The following is a 27256-nucleotide window of genomic DNA, read 5'->3' as shown; positions in this document are numbered from 1 at the left end:
AAGTTCCTTATCTAGACAGAAGTAACTGAAAGAGGGAGCCAAATCATTTGTTGGTATTTGGATCCCAGTATTTAGTATTCCAAGGATATGCAAGCTCTGTCAAATTGAGGCATACATGCCATGTGTTTGTAAATAATTACAGGAGCAGATCTCTTGCTGGAGTGTCAGGATTCTATCAAGCTTTTCATCAAAACTGACATTCTTGAATCTCTAGCTGATTTGTAAAACTGTCATATGATCTCAACTGATATAATGGCACCCAGTACACAGGACAGTGAGCCAATTTCCATCCTGCTTTTACCTAGGTTAAACAACTATAGAGGTATCATCATATATCCAAAAGTTAATATTTAAATGTAACATATGCATGTTGTTCCTGTGACCGTGTTCAATAAGCTTCCAACTGGCTGCCAGAGAAATGTGGGCAGAACTGTATGTTTATCATTAAAACTTTAAATACCTGCCACAATTCTTTGCCAAGGAAAACTGATTCTCCCTTTTACAGTTTCAAACTTCTGGACTTTGTAAAGTGACTACTTTTCTTTAAGATAAGCATTTCTTTTTCTTTCCTTTTTAGAGAGGATCATTTATTGCTATGTGACTGGAGAAGCAGACGGAAGATGCTAACAAGCTTCAAATAAGAATTGCCTGAGCAAATGTCTATAAATTATGCACATCATTTTCATATTCCACCCCCAAAACTAGGCATTCCTATTTCACTTGCTAATTGCTCACCTTTGTGAGTTACCTATGAAAATGTCACCAGTCTGGCATAGTTTATTTCATGGGTTTCTAAAATCAATGTATTTGTTCTCCTGTGTGAAGCTGAGTTCAATTTATGGACAGGAAATCTTCATTTATGAATCACATTTGAAAGTGCAGCATAATCCTCTATCAGCCTGTAAATTTATCAGACCTTTCAGAGCATAATTTAACTACAGTCCTTGTAATCCTTTTATTCAATGTACTTGTGCTAGTAACTAAAACAGGGCAGCTCTAGGGTCAATATCTCATTAACATATTTTTCTAGGTCAATATCTTGCAGGTCAATATCTCATTAACACATTTTGCTATGTCAATAGCTCATTAACTTATTTTCACACCAAAACAAATAGTTACAGTCCTTCCTTCCTCTAGGCATGGAAATATCTACCTATAGAACCCTGATGACGACAATTACAAATACAGACCATAAGCACCTACCAAACCTTTGCCTTTTGTTTGACATTTTAAAAAATGCAAAACAACATGGAGATTAGCTTTCATCTTTCTAAATGGCTGAATGTAACACAGTGGTAGACTGTAGTGTAGTGGATTTGTATCAGTTTGTCTTCTTATGATTAGTTCATAATAAAACCAGCTTTTCCACACCAGTTGTTCCCTTTGCATAAGAAACAACATTCTGAAATTGGATTTAAAGTGGCTCTGCACATTTACTGCTTGTTTTGGTGTATCTTGAACATGATGTACAGGAAGACCGAACAATTTTACCAGTAATCTGTAGGTCTCACAGAGATAATACAATTAGCAGGTCACCTTCTGTTCTGGAGAACTGTGTCATACTCAAAGAACTGCTAAACAGATGTCTGGTTACTGCCAAGCCAAAACCAGTTAAATTATTCATGCTGTTATTGCTGACCTGAAGGAAACTCCTGATCTAGTTATTGGGATGCCAAGTACCACCACTGTTAAACTTGTAAGATGCAGTGTTTCAAAGGCATAAGGGCCTCCTGCCATAGCAGGCTGATAGCTCTGCATCAGTTTGAACTTATTTAGTGCAAAAATGGTACAGTGGTTAATAGTATAATCTCTACATTTTGCCTACGTTTTGGCATTATACGAGCAGCTATTACTAACACAAAATTCCTACACTAGGTAGTTCACAAAGTTGCTTTTAATGGTGACCACTGCATATTTCTGCTGTCTTACCTGCAAGCCCTAACAGTAGCAATGCTGGCATTGTCCAGTGTACTGTGCATGCTGTAATTAAATATATCCAAGCAAAATGAAAATAAAACTCTTCTATTCTTCTATGATAACATTTCCACCTACTTTGCCTTCCTTTTCTGCAGATGTGAACAATTCCACAAGGTACGAGGCATAGATAGTTGGGCTCAGGAAAGCTATTTTGCTTTTTATGGTGCCTCCGATCTCAAAAGGTGAGTTGATTCATTTTGAGAATGAGGCTGAAGCACAGAAGGAATAAGATTACATGGGAGGGAACAGGTAGAAATTAAACTTGAATCCCTGTCTTCTGGCTTCCAATCTCGTGCCCTAACCATAGGTCATCTCTCCGAATTGCAATACTTCTGTCCTGAATTTATTTTCAGCAGACAAATCATCCAATAACATGTACTTCGAGATAAAATGCAGCATGCAATCATCTGGATGAGATTTAAGAGGAAGAAAGCACATTTTTAAGCATTTCATTTAAGAAGGGCACAGCTACAAGAACTGTTCCACATTGCACTGAATATTAATTGGAGTGCTCATTTAAGCCTGGATTTCCCACATCTCATGCCTCGCAAAAAATCACTGGTCTTCAGACTCTGCTTGCCTCTCTCTTTCTCCCCCTCTTTCAGGTCCAATAAATATTTATTTATACGAAGTGGAACAGGCTTCAACAAAGGAGGTTCACTCCAGATAATCTAAAAGCCTGAAGATTAGGGCACCCCCCCAGGAATGAATACCCACATTCAGGTCCCTGCTCCAATGTATGCTTAGATCCCAGTACAAAAGGTACAAAAGCAGTCCCTCTTCATAGATTTCATAGACATTAGGGCTGGAAGGGACCTCGGAAGATCATCGAGTCCAGCCCCCTGCCCAAAGGGCAGGAAGTCAGCTGGGGTCATAGGATCCCAGCAAGATAAGCATCCAGTTTCATCTTGAAGGTGTTCAATGAAGGCGCTTGAACAACCTCCGGTGGCAGGCTGTTCCAGACCTTGGGGGCTCGGACAGTAAAGAAATTCTTCCTTATGTCCAGCCTGAAACGATCTTGAAGTAGTTTGTGACCATTCGACTTCGTCATCCCTTGGGGCGCTCTGGTGAACAAACGTTCCCCCAGATACTGGTGGTCACCCCGATAAACTTGTAGGTGGCCATCAGATCACCCCTGAGCCTGCGATTTTTCAGGCTAAAGAGCCCCAGGGCTCTCAGCCTGTCATCGTAGGGTCTGCTTCCCTGACCTCTGATCATGCGCGTGGCTCTTCTCTGGACTCTCTCAAGCTTCTCCACATCCTTTTTGAATTGTGGAGCCCAAAACTGGACACAGTACTCCACCTGCGGCCTCACTAAGGCCAAGTACAGGGGGAGAATGACGTCCCGGGATTTGCTTGAGAAGCATCTATGGATGCAAGCCAGCGTTTTGGTCGCTTTACTAGCTGCCGCATTGCATTGCAGGCTCATGTTCATCTTGTGGTCAATGATGACCCCCAAGTCTCTTTCTTGCATAGTGCTAGCCAACATAGCACTGCCGAGCCTATAAGGATGTTGTGAGTTTTTCTTCCCAAGGTGGAGAACCTTGCATTTATCGGCGTTGAACACCATCAGATTCTCGTCCGCCCACTTGCTGAGCCTGTCCAGGTCAGCCTGGATCACCCGCCTGTCTTCTGGTGTGGATGCTTTGCCCCAAAGTTTGGTGTCATCGGAGAACTTGGCCAGTCCACTTCTGACTCCAGTGTCCACATCATTAATGAAGATGTTGAACAGTATGGGTCCAAGGACAGAACCTGGGGGGACCCCACTGGTCACAGGACACCACGATGAGTGACTTCCATCAATTACTACCCTCTGGGTCCGACCCCGGAGCCAATTTTCCAGCCAGTGGATCGTGGGGGACCCAAGGCAACAATTGGCCAGTTTCTCCAAGAGGCAATCATGGGACACCAGATCGAAGGCTTTTTTGAAGTCAAGATATATGACATCAATCTTTTCTCCCTTGTCCAGGTGATAGGTCACCTGGTCGTAGAAGGAAATGAGATTGGTCAAGCAAGACCTACCTGCAACAAACCCATGCTAGCTATCCCTTAAGATGTTGACGTCGGCCAGTCCATTAAGGATGGCCTCTTTAATAAACTTTTCTAAGATCTTCCCCGGGATAGAAGTCAGGCTGAAGGGCCTATAGTTAGCTGGATCCACTTTCCTCCCTTTCTTGAAGATAGGCACCACATTGGCCTTCTTCCAGTCTTCGGGCACCACACCAGAGCGCCAAGAGTTTTCAAAGATCCGTGCTAGAGGCTGGGCTATGATGCTCGCCAGCTCCTTGAGTACCCTGGGGTGAAGATTGTCAGGGCCAGCTGACTTGAAGGTATCCAGCTTCTCAAGATGTTCCTTCAGAAAGTCAGCATCGATGGAGGGCAGGGGATCACCCTCACTCGGACTTCCCAGTCCTGTAGCGGGCACGGGCGTCCCATGGGGCTGATGAAAGACCGATGCAACATACCTATTTAATAGATTGGCTTTTTCCTGGGCGTCAGTTGTCAGTTGCCCCATCTGGTTCAGCAGGGGTCCAATGTTGCCCCTGCTTTTCCTCCGGCTCCCCACATATCTGAAAAAGGACTTTTTATTGTCCTTGATGCTCAAAGCTAGCTGGAGTTCAGTTGCAGCCTTGGCTTTCCTGGTCTGCTCCCTACAGGACCAGACCAGTGCAGAATAATCCTCCTTGGAGGTGACTCCCATCCTCCATCCTTTGTAGGCCTTTTTTTTTAGCCTCAGGAGGTCTCTTAGAGGAGAGAGAGCAGAGTAAATAGGACAGTCACCTACAACTGAAAGGTTCTCGAAGAAAGAGACTTGAACTAGCATCTACTGCATTCTAGGTGAGTGTCCTAACAATGCGGTTATTCATTGGTCTCCCTCATTCTGCTTCTGAACAAGAATTCCTTTCTGAATCTGAGAAGCCTTTCCTTAAGAAAGCCTCACCAAAATTGGTGAGTTTCTACAGAAAGCTTTGGTTTTGATGAATCAGCGTGTTCTAGCCAAAAGTATTTAATCCAAGAATGTATGACTTCTTGGTAAAATCATGAAGTCTTTTCTCTTGCTACTCTCTTAAGACACACAAATTTACTTATTTTTCCATAAGAGAGAATGGGTATTCCTTACAGTACTTAATTCCCATTATACTTTCCTTCTTGGCTCCTATATCCTCCCTTACTCTAGTAAAAAAAAAAACCAAAAAACTGATTTCCTTCTTTGATGAGATTACAAGTGTGGTTGATTAATGTAATTGTGGAAATGTAATATATTTCATCTTGCAAAAGGCATTTGTCTGAGTACCCTATGACATTCAGATTAAAATATTAGCACATGTTAAATGTGTTGTGAACTGACTCAATGACAGATAGCAAAAAGTAGCTGTTAGTGGGGAATCCTCATCATGAAATGGGGATATTTTTAGTTGAGTTCTGCAGGAATCAATGTTGATGCTATGCAACATTTTCATCAATGATTTGGAAGTAAATGAAAAAAAAAGGACTGCTGATAACATTGGCAGATTACCGCTGATAACGAAGGCTAGTGGAGAATAAAGTAATCATACAGAGTGGTCTGAATTATTTAGAAAGTTAGTTTCTTTCTAATAAATAATGTTTCAGTAAAGGTCAATTGCAAAGTTATATATCCAGGCCCAAGAATCAGGGACCATAGCCTTGTATGCTGTACATTTTAGGGTCTAAAGTAAGCAAGTAACAGAACATGTACAATACTGTGGCAAAAAGGGTTAATGTGAGCCCTGACTGTATAAAGGAGTCATTAGAAAGGGATGGTAGGTGATTTTCCTTCTGGATATACAGTTGGTGAGACTAACTGAAGGATGTTGCATCCACTGCTGGTGTCCACATTTAAAAAGGATGTTGAAAAATTAGAGATAGTACAAAGAAGTGCCACAAAGATAACTTACAGGGTGGAAAAATGCATTAAAATGAAATATGAACAAGTTGCCATGAGATAAAGAAGGGCAGTGCTTTACAGTGCATCAGTTAGTCCACAGGAACTGCTAGTGTGCACACTCCTACCCTCCAGTTAATGAATGCTAGCCTGCTTCAAATGAAAGAGAGGTAGGCTACATTGGGTTATTTTTCTTTTACCATAGGGTCAGTGTAAGCACACAGACAGTTACCATGAAGCAGGTGACACTCTAAATCTTTGCCCTTGTTTACCAGATGACAACTTGTCTGTTGTCAATGCACTTTACATTTAGTTTTTTTAGCCTATCAGAAAGGAGACTGCGAGGTCACTAGATTATAATATAACTCCTTCAGGGGGAAAAAAAATGGGTAGTAAAAGACCCAATGTCATTAAATTAGGCCTAGATGTCTTGCTGGAAATTACAATTTAATCAAACACAAGATATAGGGCTTAACTCAGGGACAAGGTATACTCTCTTACATTAGATAAGAGCACAACTCACTTAGCTGCATAATATAGTGCCAGTTCCAAGTTTTTACTTATTGTTTACCTTACAAAAGCTTTACTTATCAACATATTGGTTCAGTGAATAAATTGCTAAAGTACATAGCATCTTTCTGCTCCCACTGTCTACTTTTTAATATAAGTGTATTCTTTAACTGGAATTAAGTGGCTGTTATTAGAAGACTTGAAAATGAGGGGAGGTAGCACTCCTGAAATTTGAACCCTTAGAAGTCTAAACTCTGTTAGAAGCTATGAAAATGATGGACTGTAGTTTTGGTTCTGTAGGCACCATGGTGTTGCCAGTGCCAAGTGCTTAATGAGCATTGCTTACATTTAGTTCAGGTAAGTGCATAGTCTGGGCATGTGTATGAGTTTTTCAGTCTTATGTAACTAGTTGAAATGTATTGACCTGTGATAGACATGTCTGATTACTTCAGGGCTGTCCAACTAGCAGTCTGTGGGCTGCATGCAGGCCTCAAAGTGTTAGGGGTCTTTCCTGCCTGCTCATGCAGAGCGTGTCCCCCTGATCTATGCCCTGCCTGGTGTGCAGCCCCCAGAAGTTGAACAGCCCTGGATCCAGTGGTCTCTTCTGTCCTTAACTCTACATAGCTATCATCAGACTAGCATCCTTTATTCTATACAAAGATGAGGCGAGTCACTTTTGCATCATACCCTGTGACTACGAGAGGGGCTTCTTAGGAAGTAACTGAACTATGCCACAGGGCCTAGCTGTAGGCCACATTCTCTCAGTAACACCAGATCATCAGTAAAACTTCCTCAGCAACAGATTTTTCCCTTCTGTCCATCAGTTTCCATTCTTAACTATTCTAAGGCGCCAGTTCTCAGCATTTGTCACCACCACACTGGCTAAATAAAGCAGCATGTGAATAATACTGATTCTTCATTTGGGATGTTTTAGGGCCTTTTTTATACTGGCAATGTGCTACAATTCCAGCCACTGGTAGTCATCCACTGATGTAGGTTGGAAATCCTGCCTGCAGGAAATCCTACCTTCTCTGAAGTCAATGAGCATTTTGCCATTGACTTCTATGTGGACAGGGTTTCACCTCAAAAATAGACCTAATGACTCTCTGCATGTAAGGATCTCACCCTGCCTTCAGAATAGGTTTAACTGTTCCAGTGCAAGCTGTATTATACTTTGGTGGACCCTAGCTACATTGAAGATTTTTCTCTGATGAGCCATACTTCTGGCCAGCTACCAACAGCTGAAATTGTGGCAAATCCTTAGTCTAATCAACAGCTTAGACGTAACCTATCTAAAGGCTTTCCTGGCCTTTGTTTCTTAGCTCCTTTGTTTGTTCTTTCCTTTTGAACGAAGTTCTTTTCTGACTTATCTGATTGTTATACACCTGCTCATACTCTTAGGTTGAGAATAAATGACAATTGCTAGGAAGTCATTTACCCCAGATTTTACTCCATAGTATGGTGTAGACACGGGACCACTTCTCCCAAGTTAGCTGCCCACAGTAGGTGCTACTATAGTGCCTGGCAGGAAGGTCAGTTTACTTTGAGTAAATGGCTACCCTGGATTGAAATTGATAAGGGAAGCTGAGGTACCACATGTTCTGTATAGTAACTTCCCTACACAGTAAAAATACTACACATTTTTCAGAGAGGGACATTACCCCGGATATGAGTGTAATAAGGCTCTACAAATAATGTGTCCACTTGACTTTTGTTCCATAGTATATTTGATTTATTACATAGATGACAGAGCTTGTGTTCACACCCTCTCACTGACTCCAACCCTATGACTCAAATCACAGTAATGCATACGATCAGCAATGCAATGAATTGAGATCTAATGCTCTCTTTATTTCTAAGTAATAGAATACAATATATTGGAGCTAAGAAGATCATCCAAGGTAAAAGCAGGACCCCGTATATGGTAAAGCAATGTCATGTTTATTATAGAATCCATAGAGACCTACATTAAAGTGTAAGTCTTTAGGATGTTAGAACATGTGAATATAGGTATCAGTAATCAGTTTGAGGGTACAGAAAGAAAGCAGGTGAAGTACAATGGATCATAATTTAAAGTTAGTCTGAGAAAACTAATTTCTTACCTGGGATGCACTCTAAGAGACTGCCTTCATGGGACCATTCGCCATCAGGACTTCCTTGACAATCACATTTGCAAACTTTACTGTGCCACTGCTCTGATCTCTCATCCTAATGTAATGTAAAACAAACCATTATAAATCAGAAACAGTGACACAAGACTGAGCCTAATTCTCTATTGCTTTGTATCTTCTGTTGTAGGGTTAGAGCCACAAAACGATTTAGGTACCTACCTCCTGCCTAACTGGAACTGTAGGTGATGAGTTCAGAATTCACAACCTCAAAGCCACCACTCAAAGCTGGAGGTATCTCAAGTCTGTGCATTTTGTTAGGTACCTAAAATTCTATGTCTGTGCATGTCCAGGACTGCCCTAGTCTTGACAAGTAGGTCAGTATCTGTCTCTTGTTGAGCCTCTGTTGGAATTCCAGTTTAGGAGTCCCTTTACCTACCTCACCTGCCTGCAGGGCATTTCAGAATACATCTCCTGGATCCTTCTGTGCAGCACATCTAGTGTGGAGACCCCTCTAACCTCACAGGTTAGAGAACTTCTCAGGGTATAGGACATTTAGGTTCAATCCTCTCTTCCCCCTGAAAGGGTTTGAATCTATGTCTCAGGCAAATGTTTTAACCACCAGGTTGTAGAGCATTTTGCAGTGGGGCTCTCAAGTCCTCCTGTTGAAGCCACTGAACTTTGAATGGTAACAGTTAAGCATTCCTTGGCCCAGAGAAAATATTTTATATTAGATGGTCAGTGTACTGGGACCTAGAACTCAGGTCTCCCAGCTTCCAGACAAGTGTCCTAACCATCCCCTCTCTCATGCCAACTGGAACTCCAATAGGTAGGGCTTAGAGCTTTTCTCTCCCCTAGCCCCAATACCTTATAGGACTGTGGTGAGGATATTGATCCAGGAGCCTGGAGCTGTGTTCAGATAGACTCAGGCAGAGAAGGGAGTTGAACCTGGATTTCCCACATCCTGGAGAATTCTCTGACTTGCTGGCTAAAAGGAAGACTATCACCTCCTTCTCCTCCACCTCTGTTTTGTGAGAAAAGGCTTGTGTAGGTACCTAACTCCAGGAGAGGGTTTAAGTTGTGCTTCCACAGGGGCTGCAGGGAAAGGCTGCCAGCTGTGGGGGCTGTTTGTTTTTTTGGCAGGGAAAGCCCCTTGGCTCCCTCTCACCAGGGAACCTTGCAACCCACTCTTCTCACAGCCCATTTTTAGCATTAGGAATAGGTCTGTCCTGGTCTCTGTTAGCATTGGCATGGGAGCATTGCTACATGTTCAATTTATGGCGCCTGACAAATAAGCCACAAAGATGTTCCACATATTTTGGGGAACATCTTTGTGACTGGTTTTCCACTTTAGACCATAAATTGGCGGTAGCACTGTTACTATTTATTGCACAATTAACATGTTATTAATACTGTACAAACAACATGCGCTTGGGGCCTAAAAACTTGTGATTTGTAAGCCTGTACTTCAAAATTGAATTTACATGGTTAATTTGAAGAGAAATCAGATACCTGGTTTTTTTAAAGAACCTTTGAAAAGGATCATTGGACAGACTGAACCACAGCTAATATCCCTTCTGATCTTAATATCCTACCTCACTCTGAATTCTTGGCTATACTGTGGGGTTTCAATCCGTCCACCAGAAATGTACTGCATGGGTGTATGATTGGGTTTGTGCCTTATTTATTGGGGTAAGTTACACTGATGCAAACTGTGTTTTGACTGGTGTCCATATTAGGCATGTTTAATAAAACAAATACATCAATGTGGTTACATTGGTCCAAATATCCTTGGGTAAAGAAAGCTGAATTCAGATTGTCTGGTAACTAACAAATGCAAAATGCAGTGCTAGGACTTTCATATTTGGGGAGAATAAACTGCAAACAAAGGGACTGATTTCAGAGAGCTGGGTTCCTTCAGTTGTTCCTAATTTCTGTGTGAGTTCAGTGGCTCGGCACAAGGCAGAATTGGACCCTAAAACTATTTACATATATTTAGAGAAGCTTATGGACTTACCTCATCTGGTGACAATGCCAGTGTGGCTGTTGTGAAGAGAGATTCAAGCACGGTACAAAGAATAAGAAAGAGAGTTAAGAAATGAAGAGATGAATTCTGTGGCTCTTATGCTACCACAGTGTTAGTCTGGTAGATGCATTTGCCTTAGCAGTAGGTATAAAACAGAACAGAGAGCCTCAGAAGAGCTAAGTATATTTCACACAGCCTGATTTCTATGTAGTAGCAAAAGGATGTGGACATCTGGACAAGGCAGGAAGAACAGGAGATTCTACAGATGGGAGATACCGTGTAACCCTGTGTTCTATGCTCATTTCCTCCTAGATTTTCTTTTCCTGTCACTTAGACTTCTGCCATCTCCTCTTCCTGTCTAGCTTGAAAAGGTCGCTGCTTCTATCGCTATTCTCTTTGTCCTCCTTCCCCTGTGTCTCCCTTTCCAACTGTGCTCTTACTTATTTTATATCTAATTTAATCAAAGGGTAGAATCCTGGCCCCATTGAAGTCAATGGGAGAACTTCTACTGATTCCTTTAGTATTCAAAAGGACATCACTGTATGTGAATCTGTGAAAAAAAAATAATTTAAACTGCACCCAGCTAACCAACCTTTTAGAACAGACTAATTCCTGTTTAGCAATGATGCCTCAAATAAGAACAGTGTGACCCACAAAGGAAAAGCTTTATATTTTCTAACATCTTCTGACTTTGCTTGTCTTTTTTCTCTCTCTCTGACCCATAGCTTTTTTTATACTTTTATTAGCTTTTTAAATAGCCTTTTTTTTAAACCACAGTCTTCCTCATTACATGCCTACTATACCTCCCAGAAAAGTCAAGGGGAATTTATCCCTTGATTTTAATGGAAGATGGATTGGGCCTTAATCAGTTTTATGGTCAGTAAGTCAGGAAACAGAAAAAATACCATGTGACTTATGTGACTACTGGAAACTAGTAAACACAACCTGAATGTCCAATGTTAAGTCTCTACTAGCTAGCTGCAGTGAACTGGCAATTGTTGATGATCAGTCGACAGAACAGGAAAGACCAATAAATCTGAATAATGAATAAATAAGAATCTGCAGCCAGATATTCTTTGAGCAATAAAAGAAGGTTTTTCTATCATGTAAATTATTCTCTGAATTATTCACCACACGTTAGTTACAGCTTATTCATTCATATACAGAATCATTGCTGAACCCAGCAAGGTCCAAATAATGCTGACAATTAATAATGATTTACATTTCTATAGCAAATTTCATCTAAAAAATCCAAAACGCTTCACATTCATAATCAACTAAAACAAACTATGCATAAGGATCACTTTATCTTTGACTGAAATGTAACTACTTGTAATGCTTGCTTTAAAATATATATCAAAGGAAGAAAACGCACACCCAGGGCAGATGTGGGAGCTCAAAAAATACAAAATTGTTTTTTAACATACCCAAGGTTTGCTTTAATCACAGTCTCCTGAGGTAGCACTTCTGACATCAACAATTTACCAGAATAAATGAAGAGTTTAAACAGATGAGTAATCACAATCACACTCCTTTAAACCGGAGCCGACTCACGGCTTGTGAATGGATGTCAACAAACCCACTCTAACAGTTTCATCTATCTGGCCCTACCCTGGAATGGGACAGTCATAAATGCCTCCAGTTCAGCTTCTGCTTACTGCAGGATAGAACAGCTGAATGTAACAGTTAAAGCTTATTCGACTGAATGGCAGTAAATTGCATGCCCCTTTTTCAATCGGTGTAATTGTTCCATACCTAGGGACAATATCAGGTTTATATGGGGAAAGGGTACATTTGAATCTAATATGAATGATATACTTTATAATCAGATATTGCAAAAAGCTGTGTGCTCACAAACCCTAACCTGCTGCCACTGAGTTCATCTGCAAAATGTGTATTGTGCACAACAGGACGGACTAAAAATAATAATAGAAATTGAGTGAGTGTTGTCTGAATCTGACCACTGCTAAAGAATACTTTCCTGATAGTTTTCCCCCCAAAAAAGTTAAATTGTGCAATCCAATGCTTCAATTCTTTTCAGCACAAATATTACACACTAAAGTCACGTGACTGAGATGAGAGCAATGAAACAAAAATAAGAATGTGACATCATACTTATAAGCTAAAGATCAACACCCCATTATATTTTGGATCTAACTGTATTTTACTGCCTGTAATGTACTGAAAACAAACTTTCAGATCATACCATTAATAAAACAACACAGTGCTACATAAATTCCAAACAGGTGTGTACATTTTGGTGCATGTTGGGCCACTAAATGGCAGAAATAAGAACAGAGATAGTAAAACTTCAACTGTCAAAGGTATTCTGGTGTCTATGGATTCCAGTGGGATACAAGTGTCTGAATACCTTTGAGAGTCTGGTCCTAAGTTCTGTCATCAAACAGACTGTACTGTCAGGTTGGCCTGCACTGTGTGTCATTTTGTGTTTGTTTTTATTGTGGGTATATCTTAGTGTGTACACCTAACTGTGTTAAAATTACCACTGATAAGAATGAATAGTCTGGTGTAAAGCCTTAAAGGCCGGTCAGAAAGCAGGGTAGATTTGCACTTATAGTCTCAGACGGCGTGTCTACACAAAGCGCTAAAAGCACAGTAGACTAATTCTATTGCACATTATTGCATCACGGAGAAAGCCAAGCTAATGTGCTAATATACAGTAGAATTAGTCTACTGCACATTAGCATCACGTAAAAGACATGCACCGGTGCTACTGCATGATGCTGCTGATTACAGCGCATTAAGTTAGTACCTGTTATTGCAGGTACTAAAATTAATTCACCATAATTACGGCACATTAATGCCCATGTATACATGCTCAGAGATGCATAAGCTTTTGTATGCAGCAACTTATTTCATCAGATGCTATATAAGCTGCTGCTTACAAAAGCTTATGCATTTCTGATTTAGTTAATCTATAAGATGCAAATGACTGACTTCTGCCTGACTTCAGACTAACATAGCTAATTACCTCTTTCTGGTCATGTTTGAGGTCCTGTCTATTATGCTGCATCTGCAGCTCATTTTACAATTTAATATTTACTTGCCATTAATGCTAGAGGTGGGGCTGAAAAATAATAATGAAAAAAAGAATTAAAAAATTGTCCTTGCTGCAGTTACTCCAAAAAAATGATTTACATGAAATGCATACAGCTGTGATCAATACTATCCTATGAAAGAAACAAAGAGGACAACTAACTGCCAGCAGTATTAAGTTGTGACAGCAAGCATATGTTTATAGAAAGCGTGTGCCTTCCACAGGGGTGACAAAGGTAATTGGCAATTATGGATCATATAGAATTATTTATTATGATATATAGGAAAATCATGAGTTCCTACAGAAGCCTGAGGATATAACTGATGTGAAAATACAAGACTGAGAGAAAAAATAACAAAAGCAGGGAAGAGTTCTTTTTCAGCAACAGAAGTACTTCAGGGCATTCAGAAACCAGTAATTAAATGAAACACGCATGCGTGTGTGTATCTGTGTGCATGTGTAAGAGGTAGAGAGAAAACGCAATCCCATCCGTTCCTTCTTCCCAATCCTCGAGGTCAGGGGTTCTAAACGTTTTACTTTTGGGAATCCCACTCTTTTTTTTTTTTTTTTCTTTTTGCTGGAAACCACTTAAATCCTACAGCTCTGGATCATAACAAGAACCTATGACTGATATGGAAAACAAACATTGGTGGGAGGGAAACAGGTATGGGGCAGGTATTGCTGGGATGCTGTACCGGTTTGTGCTGGTGCAGTGTGGTCCCAGTCCTAGAAGACCATGCTGATGGATAATGAAACAGTCTGGGCCACAGGCAGTAGTGCTGTTACTTCAGACGATGTTGAGCAAATGGGTGGTAATGGGATGGGATGAGGTAGCTGGAGATTTTGCAGCAGGACTGCAGTGTGGATGGAACCAGAACCGGAGCAGCAGAAGGGAACCAGGGAGTAAGCCCTCTGCTCTGTGCTTACTATCTCCTCGTTTTGTTTTTTGGGTTTTTTATTTTCCTCTTTTCCCCTCAGCTTCTGAGTTGTTGTGTCCTAGACGAGTGACCCCAGGTAAACCAACAATTGGGTGGTCCTGTTCTAGCCATGCTTTTAGGTCTACTTGGCTTTTCCAGCAAAACTCCAGTTCTTCTAACAAAACCCTGAGCATATTCATGCTCAAAGCCCTGCTGCAGCAGCAGACCCCTCCTTTCTGGGGGGCAGCCTTACTCCACCTCTGTTGAGTGGACTAAAGCTTCTGCTGCTGCCCCGTAGCTGGCTCAAGGCCTGGGTAGACAACCCCATGCCCTCACCTGATTGCTGCGATTTATTCTGGTGCCTTCCCAAAAAGCACTTCATGCTTTGGCAGCACAGCTGCTGCTGAGTGGAGCTGGACAAAAGCACCAAGAACATGTTTCACATGCTCCGGTCCTGGGCAGCAAAACCTCCTATGTGCAGCCAGCAGAAGCAAGTAGATACAGACATAGAATTTAGCTCATTCAAAACTTGACATCTTCTTTCTCTCTCATGTTTCTGTCCTACATCTTGTCTGCTGTAGAGTGAGATCGCACATTTTTCAAGGCAGGAACCATGTCTTACACCATGCTTTATAAAGTACCACAGCCATTTGAAGCTGACTCATTGTGTACATTTCTCATCTTCTGCATACAATAAATGAGACTGATGACCCTCCAGGCAGAGGGTCACATCAACCCGTCTTTACCTCACCTTGTTCACCTGGAATTTCCTGGAAGTTTTTCCTCTGTAACTGGGAAAAACCACAATCAGGATGTTCACAACATGTGCAGTTTGTTTGGGGAGAAGTAGCAACACTGCAGGCCCAACCTATAGCTTTGTAAAGAAAAAGATGGTCATGTGACTGCAAGCAATTAATGAGAGATCAAGTCAAGTCAAGTCAGGTCATATGCATGTGAAGTAAGATGCCACGCATAACAATCGATATATTTAATGAAAGGACCTCATAATTTCAGCCTCTTCTAAAATGTCCAAAAGTTATAAGAGCAATTTAATATGAAAGAGAGGGAGCCAGCTCTGTGTGGGCTAAAGTAATGTTGCCAAAGGAAAAAAGCTTAACTAACAAAATTTAAAGAATGCAGACAATACTGAGATCACCTCTGGCAATACTTATTGTATGCTCAGACGCTGAGAGGCCATCTTGCTGAAGGGATTAAAGTTTATAACAGATGAAACAGCATCTGAGAGAGCAATTTGTAAAATACTGAACTCTTTTTTTTAGATTATACAAGGAAGAATCAAAATAGATCATGTTACCTGACAAAAACCTCAGGTAAATCAAAATATTGCCAACAGATTGATATGGAAAATTTGATGTATAATATATATGTTATTATTTATTTGATTTGATCACAGTAAACTTAAAATCACATTTCTGCTTGAAAATATTACTTATAATGATGCAAATAACATCTACAGTTACCATAAATAAGAAAGACTGGCAAAATTATATTTCATTTTAATGTTGGTTCACTTTAGGTGTGTGACAGCATATCATGGACAATTACTTTAGATGTTTCCCCTCCATAGTCAGCCAGTCAGTTTCCCTACTTGTTTATGACCTCATATAAGAACAGAGAAAGGAAAATAAATTAAAAAATGAGAAAATGTGACTAAAAACACAGAAACTGGCAGAAAGACTAAAGAGATAAGAGGCAGATTAGCTGCTCTTAACTCAGTTTCTAAAAGTAACTTGATTTTAAGCTGATAGTGTCTCTTTAATTTTGTAATATATAAAAATAAGTAAATAGAGTTTTATAATACAGTAATTAGGACTTTAAAGGATCAAGATTCTGAACAGGTATTATTTAATGAATCTTCTTAATATTCTTGTTAGGGGTCTGGGTCATAAATAAATATTTTTATAGCCAATTCTTTGGTAAGATATAGATATAAAAGCAAAGTGACTTGCCCATGGTCAGTCAGGGACATAGTCAAAATTAGAATTTGGGAACTCTTAATTAAATGTTTTTTTAATTTCCATCATTATCTTTTATATGGAAAAACTGGTAGAACATGTAACTATAAAGACAGGTAAGAGTTCATCAAAAAGTATTCATAACATATGTATTTGCTCTTCATATTTATGCAAAAGACAAAAACACCCTGAGTTGTTTGATGATTTGCATTCGATTTCTTAAATACTCAACACCTTTGCGACTACTGATGCCCATAGGGTTACATCTACACAAACGAAAGCAGAATTTGACCTCATATGTCTTCAAGCTGTCTATAAATTTGATGGTCCCCTTCCTTAAACTGTAATGTTTGAGATGCTTACATATGCTTGGCTGTTACACTTACCAAAAGAGCTCTTAAAAGGGCAGGTTTTGAGTCAAATCTTGCTTTACCAAGTTAAGTTATTCCTACTTACTTCTCTCAACCTTTACCTTGTTTACCAAAATTCAGTAGTATAAATTAGACTTAGTGGCAGGCTTATGTTCCAGTCAGGAGTTCAATTTATTAATAAGAGGCAGAACTCATAATTCTTAAGCAAAACTTCTCACAGCCAATTTTCTTTATTTTATGGGCAAGCTTGCTGGTTTTGCCATCAAGGGCAAAAACTACTGCATGGCCATACAAAAAAAAGCCCATTCCTTCCTTATCTAAAAGAGCAGGAAAGCGCTAACAGGAAGCAGAATAAAGCAAGGTAGGGCCCAAAAATGGTTAATTTGGCCTTAAGGAGTTGTTACTGTTCAGTATATTGACAGAACTGTAGGCTGAAGAACATAGAAGTAATTTCCCTTCTAGATTACACAACCATTCAACTGTAGGTCCTAAGCTACTTGGCAGCGTCTTTTTCAACAAGACTAGAAAGCATATAGCATTTCAGCAAGACATAGAAAGCATTTATAAACAGATATCTACAGTATCATTATAGTTTATACAACAGATAGATAAAAGCTAATCCAAAACCTAACAAGGGCTCCTATACACTTGCTCTGGGGTGGGAAGTGTTAATTAGAGCAGCTCCCAGTAGCCACTATAATTAAAACACCTGCAGTGTCTCGTGTATTCAGCATCCTACTTTTCAAAATGGCAGCGGGGGGTGCTTTAACTAACGGACATTTGATGAGCTTTAGTTAAAGTATCCCTGCCTCCATTTTGAAACACAAGAACTCTAAACACACAAGACACTGCAGCACGCTGAAGCATTCTAACTCAAACACTGCAGCAAACTCAGTTAATCAAGTCTTCTCCGACACCTTCTAATCAGAATGCATCGGAGCACATGTAACAGTGCCCTAAGGTAATATACTCTCTGTGGAATGTGTAACCAGAAAACGACCAATATTTCTGCTGTAATACTGGCACTCACTCTAATTCTGTTACCTCTTCCCTACCCCTGCCATTTTACAGTAGGCTGTTCTGGCTTCTCTGCTAGAGCTGTCTCCCTTCTATTGATATAATAGAAATCTATCACTTTGGCATTATCTGGAATAAAAGATGCCATATAAAGGTACAACACTGTGTTCATGCAATTAGTGGAATTCCTCCCCAACCCCGCCCCCACCCCCAAAGATACCTACTTTTTGGCCCATGCTCTGCTTTAGCGCTATTAAAACCCTATTTTGAGGACACAAATGGCAAAAGACACTTATCTTGGCACCCCTCTCTGAAGCAGGTGAAATCCTGACTGCATTGCAATCAATGGGAACTTTGGCATTTATTTCACTGGAGCTACAACTTCACTTATAGGATTTAAGTGGTACATAGGCCTTGTGTAGGTTGTTTGCACAGGGTAAACTTCACCCTTCCAGTCAACTATTTTTCATGCATTGCAGTTCCAAGCTGTAAAATCAGCTCTTTGGGCCAGATGCTCAGTGGGCATGTCTATACAACATGCTTTACTGTGCAGTAGAGCTAATTACTACATAGTGAGTGTCATCAGCTACACGTGCTGACCATCAGTGCATAGTAATTGCCTTTACTTGGCAGTTAATTTGCTACCTGCAAATGCAAGAAGCAAATTAACTGCCAAATAATTACTGCACATGTAAATGGCCGACTGGAAGTAAATTTGCTCCTGATCAGTGAGCAGTAGGGAGTGGGAACTGCCTGCCACTGGGATGGGCTCTACCACCAGACCCCAGGCCAGGACAATGTCCCCCTGCCCTGGCAGCAGGGAGCTCTCAGCCCCTGCTTATGATCATAGAGCAGGGACTGGGAGCTCCCTGTATTGGGAGAGTTCCCCACCCAGCCTGGAGCTGGCTGAGACCTGCCCTGACCAGGACAGTTCCTGGCCAACTTTGGGCTATGTAGTTAAATCTGCACCTGCAACCTGGAGGTGGCTAGGGACTTTCTTATTTTTGGCAGTCCTCAACCAGCTCTGGGCTGCACATTCAGGCTTCTCCGTGCAGCCAGCAGTTGGCTGGGACCTGTTCCGGTCAGGGCAGGTCCCAGCCCTGCTTCGATTAGAGAGCCAGGGCCAGGAGCTCCTTGCTGCCAGGGCAGGGGGACATTGTCCCTGCCTGAGCTCCACTACCGGAGCCTGACCCAGCAGCAGGCAGCTCCCAGGGGGAGGGAGACAGCAGTCTCCTGATCCCAAGCTCCTTGCCTTGCCTAGAGCTCCCCCTGGCTGCTATAAGGGGCTGGTGCAGGGCAGAAGGGGGCAGAAGCTGACTGCTGCTAGAAGTAGCAATTCTGCTCCCAAATCCCCACCTGCCTAGTATGGGTTTACTCTAGAGTAATTTACTTAAGAGTAAACCCACCCTGCGGTATTTGCACCTGTAGACACTCCCAGTTTTTGGAAATCAGGACAGCTCCCTTGGCTTCATTCAGGCAATGGATCTTCACAAGTTAGCACTAGCTGGAAATCTGGCACCTTGGATGAGTTGTGTTGTAAGGCAGCTGCTGCTCAGGTTTGGCTAGCTAATTCAGCTAAATCTCTGTTTTGCCAGGGAGTAGTCCTTGGGTCTAATCAATGCTAATGGAGACAATCCATTGAAAAGTGTGCCTTCTTGCTATAAAGGGGAAAGTGAGCGTATTTCAATTCAGCTGTTGGAGAGCAGGCTCAGAGCTCCCTCTAGAAACTCAAATGTATTCATGTGATCAGAAACACAAACTTTTGACAATAAACATTTGTTCAGGCCCTGGCCAGATATGCAAATAAAGGTGGGAAGGGATCTGATCCACAATCCACACAATCCCACTTCCTGCAATCAGCTGATGGGGCTCCTAGCCATCCTAACCTGGCCACACATTCAGTTCATGGCATGATAGTAACTTTGTGGCTTGTTCCTACACATTTTTGTGGAATAACTTTGAGGTTTATTGCTCCTTCTAACATGCCATTAATTGAGTGAATGTGGGGTTAGGTCACAACTTAAGATGTGTCTTAACTGGTTAATCATATGTCTTAAGTGTAATGTGTAGTAGGGGCCTAATAGTGATAATGGTGATATTTTATGGTTTTATGTAGTTCCTTAGCCTTCATCCATACAAGTGTGCATACTTGTTTCTCTGGGAACAAGAAGCTGTGGCACACCTTGTGCTGCTGCTGCTTGTCGAAGGGGAACTCCTGTGCCACACACCCTCTGGCACACAGCAGATTACCCTGGGTGGGGTAGGAGAGGTTGGAGTCAGCACTGGCCTGGCCCCAGCAGCCCTACCTTGGGTTCTGGTGGCCTCCTAGGGCTGCAGCAGTGGTGATCCTGCTGCTCAGAGCCTGACCAGCAGTCTGTGTGTGGCTCCAGCTGGCCAGGCTCCAGTTTTGGGTGGCACGCATGCAGCGCTCTGCCTTCTTTTTTTTTTTTTTTTTTTTTTTTTTGCGCGCGTGGGTTTTTTTGACCCTAGAATCTCTCAGGGTCAACCCCCCCCTGCTGCACTGCTACCTTACTGCACATTCAGCTGTTCTCTGCACTGCATGTGACACTGTAGACACGTCTGTGGTGCCACATACTGCATGGCTGCACTCGTCTGGATGTACCCTTAATGTCTATTTAAAATATTCATGTTAGTAGCAGTAAGACTATGCATTTTAGTACAAAGTACAGTGTATCCAAAGATCTCTAAATACTTCACAGTGGTGAATAAATTATCCCACTTTGATTGATGGAAAAACCTAGGTACAAAATCTTCAAGTGATTTTCTTCATGAGATGCAATGAACCAGTAACAGTATGCCTTGCTCAAATCAATGACAGATCTCCTAAAGACTTCAGTGTGGCTAGGGCTCAACTCCAGGTTGTCCTGTTCCTTGTCTGAAGCTTTAATGCCAAACCCCATTACTTTCCCAGTGTTTAAAGTGATATTCCCAATAATTAATGTGACTATAAAGTGCATTTTGGAAGGCCTACTTGAGGAAAAGAAATTTTTTTCATTCTTCTCCCAAAATGTTTGAAGGAGATCACCTAGCAGAAATATAGGGAGGAGAAAGGGTGATTTTAAAAATATTTACAGAAGCCTTTTCATATAGTTATTTTTAGAATTATTTTTTTTTTAAAGAACTGGGTGCTTCCCACCCAGAAGGAAAGCATTATAGAATAGCATATCAGTGGGTGCATCTACACATGTTCACTTACTGCACAGTAACCAAAATTACTGCACAGTATGGGCATGCATCTACATGTGCACATCCATACTGTGCAGTAAATATGGTGACTTATGCTGATTTGAGCATACATTTAATACCTTCATTATCCAGGTATCAAATTTACACCCAATTAGTTACTGCACAATAACACAAGTGTAGATGCCTTAATGCACAGTAACACTGAGTGTGTGCACTGACTTGGGACTAACTTTAGAGAGCAGTTTGTCCCCAGTCGGTTGCCTACATATGCACTTCTGTGCATTAGTTTAAAGTGCCATTTTCTACTACTTATATCTGTTGGTACTAGCAAACAGCTTTGTAAATTAATCTACTGTGCAGTATTTGGTGCACACATATAAATGGTGACAGGTTACTGTGCACTAGATTAGTCTAATGTGCAGTAAAGCATCTTTTGCAGACCCACCCGCTACCTACTCTGGCTGTTCTCTATGCTTTCTAGTTAAAGTAGAGAAGAATTTTCTAAATATTATTTAGATAATTCTTTTTGGAAAATGGGTAAGTAGGACAAAAATATGGGTTGGGAAACAAATACCTGAATTAAAATTAATGACTTCAGTGGAGCCAGGATTTTACCTCCATTGTTTTGTCACCACCTCTGACCAAAAGTGGGAAAAAAAACCACAAAAGGTTTCAAATTTGTTGGCTGTTCCTATATCAGAAAATTCAAAATGGAACTTGTTTGTTTTTTTAACAAAAATATTTATACAAAAAGTTTTAATTATTTTAAAAAGGTTATCCAAGCAGTTATTGAAATGGCTACCATTTTTTGGTAAATTAAGATATTTGAATAACCACATGCTCTCAATAGTGGTTTTGCTTAGAAGAATATATTTGTATGTTAAATTATATGCAGAAACCAAATAACAATGAGAAAGTCAACAGATCCACTTTATATAAAAAAAACAAACTTTGGAAAGACTATTATTGACAAAAAAAGTTTTCATTTGAAAAAGTTGGCTCTCTCTAATCTTAACATTTACATCATTGTTTCTTGGTATTGAAGAACATCTGTGGTACATTATCAACATAGTAATTTCATTAGATGCAATGACTGTAGTGGGACTGAATGGGTGCAATTTAAGGAGATCTTTATGCGATTTGAATGTGGGGAGTTTTTTGTTAAAAAAAAAAAAAATACCATAGGAAAAGATACAAACATGAACATAGCCCTAAATTAAAATATGCATTCTCTCATGTGTATATAGAACTTGACAAAAGATTGCTGTATAGGCATATCACATTCAACACATTAAAATATATTTGTGTCCATTAAAAGCTCTGTGTATAGTTTTTTGTTGTGGATTTGGAAGCAACAGCTGCTCAGGTATTAGTAACAAGAGCTCATCTTCTGCACCATATGCCACTGTTTTGCAGCACTCTTGGAAACTTAGGAACCAACCAACCAAAAAGATACAAGTGGGGGAATGCTTCTCTGAGCCACATGTCAAACTGGAGAGAACGGTTAAGCTGATTACCATGGGATCACTACTGCTATTTTATGAGACTGACCTTGTGATACTGATGGTGGAAGCAGCTTCTACAATAAGGAAGGAGGCATGGAATTCTAAAGGAATTGGACAAATGCCTGAAACAAAATAATTTGAATATACTGGAGGAACAGATGCCAGAAAGGAACTAGAGGTACAAAAAGTTGTGTGAAAACTTATCTTACTGATAGTTTTTGCACCCTCCCAAAAATGTAGGCATTGGTGTCACAGCGGAGTCCTGTAGGAGGGCCGTGATCTCCTTAAGGCCCTCTTTCCATGCCAAGTTGGCCCAAGGGCTTCCTCTATTTCTCGCCCGCCACGTCTTTGATGGTTTAGATTGGTTGGGAGGCTGCCTTATGCCCTCTCAGACACGTCTCTATGTTGACTCATACCCCACAGTTTCCTGGACTCCTCATGGGTCTTGTCTTACAAATGGGTGTTTTGGGGCACCCTAGCCTTATGGGCTATGTGTGGCTCCAACCACCCCTGATACCATGCCCCAAGCCTCGCAGATGGAATTGACGTTGGTCTGTCTCTATCTCTCTCTTTCTACGTACACTGCCGCCCCCTCTCTCGGGGCCTTCTCTACGCTGTCACCCTCTCTCGGGGCCTTCTCTACGCTGTCACCCTCTCTCGGGGCCTTCTCTACGCTGTCACCCTCTCTCGGGGCCTTCTCAATATAGTGCCCCTTCTCTGGGGCTCGCTGTGCCCACACTTGGGCTCCTTCAATTAGGCACTCCCCTTTCTGGGCCTCACCACACTCACACTAGGGCTTCTCAAAAAATGCCCTTCTCTAGGGCCTGCTATACCCACACTGGGGCTTCTCAAATGCCTCCTCTCTGGGGCTGGGGTCTAAGCACCCCATAAGCTGCACCTTCCTGGGTGCTGGGGTACTCTCACTCCGCTGTGAGGCCCCTTTATGAGGATACTGCGCCCGCTCTGGCGCTGGAGTCCTCACACTTTGTTGTGAGTCCCTAATGAGGATACTGTGCCCTAGCCACCAGTGTAATAACTAAAACAAAACACAAGCCCCTAGGCTACAACATAACCATAAGCCGCCTGGCTGTAACCACATTGCCCCAACATCTTAGAGCTGCCTTCTGTTATTTGGCTTAGACAGTACCTACAGTTCCCACTGCTTCTCGCATCCCCTACTCCAGGAGCTCCTACCTCTCTAGCTGCTGGCAGGGAACTGCCAGCCTAGCTTCAGCCCTGGGCTTTATAACAGCCAGCCTCTGCCTCCTAAAGGCAGCTGACTGCTGGCAGGTGTGGGTCATTTGCTCCCTCCAGTTGCCCTGGCAACCCACAGGTGGGCTCCTATTCCCTGCTAGGGCTCCCTATGCACTGCCAGAGCTTTTCCTCTGGCAGTTTCTGCCCTCTAGGAGCAGGGCACCTCAGTGCTCTGCAACAATTGGTAAAAGACAAGTAGTGCTGGGATTCAGAGCAACATAGACCATATTACAGTAGAACAACTGTAGGAAATGTACAGTTGTTCATTCTTGTGAAACAGTTGCTTTTACAAGGGAAATTGTCAGGTTGACACCTAGAACTTTCTCCCGAGGGTCATATTTCCCTTGGGAAAAACTGAATGAACACTTGTATACTTGTAGTTTCTACCAGGAGAATAGCGATTCTCCTTTGAGAAATGTAACACCTGAACGTGGCTACAGTCAAATAAAGTGTGACTCAAGCCCAGAAATCCCAGAAAGTTCAGAGGCTAACAGTACATCTGCATTAAGTTAGACCCCAAGGGACACATGACATGATAATAATCTATGACTAGCTGAAGGGAGATAAATTATTTAGGTTGATACCCTGGGACACAACTAGAAATAATAAAGTAAATTACAATACAGATAGTGTACGAAAACTTTACTGAACATGAGCTTTAATGGGCTAAAATAATTAATAGCAATAGGTTGCAATTTAAAAAAACCCTCAAGCCAAAAAAGATAGCAGGAAGTATAATTCTGCATTCACAGAAGAATGTACTGGATTGTCTGATATGACATTTCTATCTGTGACTTCTGGTACTCTATGATCCTTAATATGATTAGAAACCTTTACTCCACTGAAGTTAATGGGGGCATGGGGAGGAGGGGGATTGCCATTGACTTCAATGGGGTCAGAAGTTCATCCATGATCTATAAAATCATCTAGTTACAGCAGCATTGGATTAATTAAGGGTGAAGGGTATCTGTGACTGTTATCTTCTCCCAGTTTACATTAGACTATTGTTGTTGGCTTCATGAAATATTGGACACATTCAAAACTCACAAATATTTTTAAAATTTTCTCAAGACAGCTATTTTTTTTTATTCAGTAGAGTGTACTTTTTTTGAAAGCTTTCCAATCTGACTGACCTTCCAATAATTTTTAATAATATCTGAAAAATCTTAGAGAAATGAGAATTATGTTCAGCAGAAACGTCCTGCTGTCAGGGGTCATGACCAACCTTTGATTAATCAAGAGTTTTGATTACCAAGAGTCCAACCCTTCATGTTCTATTGTACCTCATTTTTCAGATGAATATTATTATGTACCCACTGACTCAGCTGCATTGCAATCTTCAGTACACATTTATATTTTGACATATTATATGGCACTTTTTAAAGTGCAATTGTTTGGTGAACAGAGTTGTTACTGAGAATTCACAGCACTATGAGAAATAATCTCTCACATATATAAATTGCATGTCTAATGCTATAGAATTTTTCCTTTACACAAATTATGTCTCCAGGAGAATTTACAGAAGAGCTCATTCTGTACCCAACAGCCTGTGGGAGAACAAAGAGGTATGAGTGAAATAAAAATATAAACATACACAGCTGAAAGTGCCTCTTAGTAGGAAAAGTGCATACCTTTGTACCAGAAAAGGAGAGAGAACAGGATGCTTTCTATCTTGAACTGCATCTTTCCCTTCGTCTTTCAGAAATGTCTACTTAGCACTCTGAACAGCTTTCTGAAAAGAAGTGAGATTAACTTAATCATTGCCTGATTAAGCACCTTACTCTCTAGTTCTTATGGCTTTACCAACTACCATCAAACCAGCTATACAATTTCTGGTCAACAAAGCTCCATCCTAATGGAGGTATCAAGGGTAACAATATTTAAAAGGTACAATGTATATATTGTTCATATATGTGTGTACACACAACACAAAGCATTATATTATATTATATTATATTATATTATATTATATTATATTATATTATTGAGAGTAGCAGAGACTTAACATAGCAAAACCAGAACATTTACCTATACCATGATTTATCTGCTCCCTGTAAGATCTTAAACCAAAATACAAACCTTCCTCCGCTAAAAATGTTATCTACGGTGTTCTTCTTCTAAAAGTTACTGGCAACCATGTTAAATTGAAGACAATAATAAATACAATTTTAATAAAGATGGTAAAAGCCTGATCTAAAGCTTCTTGAAGATTATGGGAAGATTCCTGTTGACTTCAACAGACTTTAGATCAGATGACAAAACATCATTATTTATGTATTATTGTCAGTGACTTTTAATGGGCAAGACTGTACATGGAATTATAAAAAAATAAGGAAAGTTTCTTTCGTTTCAGGAGAAGTTTTTTTAAAGACTTTTCAGTTAGCAGATAAATTACTGTCACTGCATAAGTCAAATGTGTTCCTATTAAGCTATTCCTGCTTTCAGTCCTTTGCCCTTTATAAGTTGAGAAAACATTATATAAGCAGGGCTGCTGATCTAGCCTGGCATTTTTAGGGAAAAGTCACTGAGTGGCTACAATAAAATACCCAGAAGTCATGAAAATGCAACTTGAAAAGTGAAATGTCTTGGCCATTCTTTGGAATCCCTCATAATTTTTATTTTTGCACCTCGGTTCAAATACCTGAGAACTATGCTTGCTCTGAGAGAGCCACAAACAAGCGGAACCATGTTGGGGCAAAGTAACTCAGAACAAGTTCTACCAGAGATGGATTCATCCCAGTAGCTGCCATAGCAGGATTGCCTTTTAAAGCCCAGACCTAGCTGAACTTTTAAAATTAATTATCCCAGGAGAGGAAGTATTTCCCACTTTTCCCTCCTCTCTTCACAGTCAAAGTGGAGGCCTCCCTGAGAGTTCATAGAAGCTAATGATATGCTTCTGTTTATGCTGTGGGGTTGTGAATGAGTGCCTGTTTCTGTTTCTCTCAGCCATCCATATAATGCCCACTTAACTTGGCAGCTCTCAAGTTTTTTCCACCTGTTTATATCCAACACCCATTCATAAAAATTCCCAACTGTTCAAAGTCCTGGGTGTTTAGAAAAAAACAGCTAAATTTTACAGGCTGCCCAGTAAGTGCTGGAATACTAGAGCTGGATTGTATTAGGCACTAGTGGCAATATATAGTGGTACAGGAGGGAAACGTATAAATACCCTTACTCTACAGTACTCCACTTCCACAAAGCCCAAAAATAATCACATTCAGTGCATGCGGGGAGCATAGTGGCTGCTCCCTTCTAGCACTTGCCAGAGCATAAGCCACTCTTAAAAGGTGAATATAGAGGCAAACCTGTGCCTTCTTCTGCAAGGGATGCTGAGAGGGGAGCAGGATGCACTGCCCACCCATGCTTGAACACCTGAGGACTCTGGGAAGGATTGTGCATCCCAAGTGACATGCCCTGCCAGAAATCC

At 41.0% G+C, this 27256-nt stretch overlaps 1 protein-coding gene across 1 annotated transcript in view; it reads right to left on the bottom strand.

The window, feature by feature from the left end:
• Positions 1 to 25544, bottom strand: part of RS1 (retinoschisin 1) — a 33218-nt gene extending 7674 nt beyond the window's left edge. Inside the window, exons 1-3 of the mRNA XM_019494976.2 lie at positions 25461 to 25544; positions 10516 to 10541; positions 8493 to 8598 (exon numbers count right to left, since the gene is read on the bottom strand). Of these exons, the coding sequence (XP_019350521.1) occupies positions 8493 to 8598; positions 10516 to 10541; positions 25461 to 25512 (184 nt within the window). The 5' untranslated portion in view covers positions 25513 to 25544. The remainder of the gene's footprint in view (positions 1 to 8492; positions 8599 to 10515; positions 10542 to 25460) is intronic.
• Positions 25545 to 27256: the final 1712 nt, after the last annotated feature.

This window comes from Alligator mississippiensis, chromosome 1 (assembly GCF_030867095.1).
Source record: "Alligator mississippiensis isolate rAllMis1 chromosome 1, rAllMis1, whole genome shotgun sequence".
In the NCBI taxonomy this organism is placed as follows: Eukaryota; Metazoa; Chordata; order Crocodylia; family Alligatoridae; genus Alligator; species Alligator mississippiensis.
Note: the sequence above shows the minus strand (reverse complement) of the source record. Positions and strands in the feature narration are given on the sequence as shown.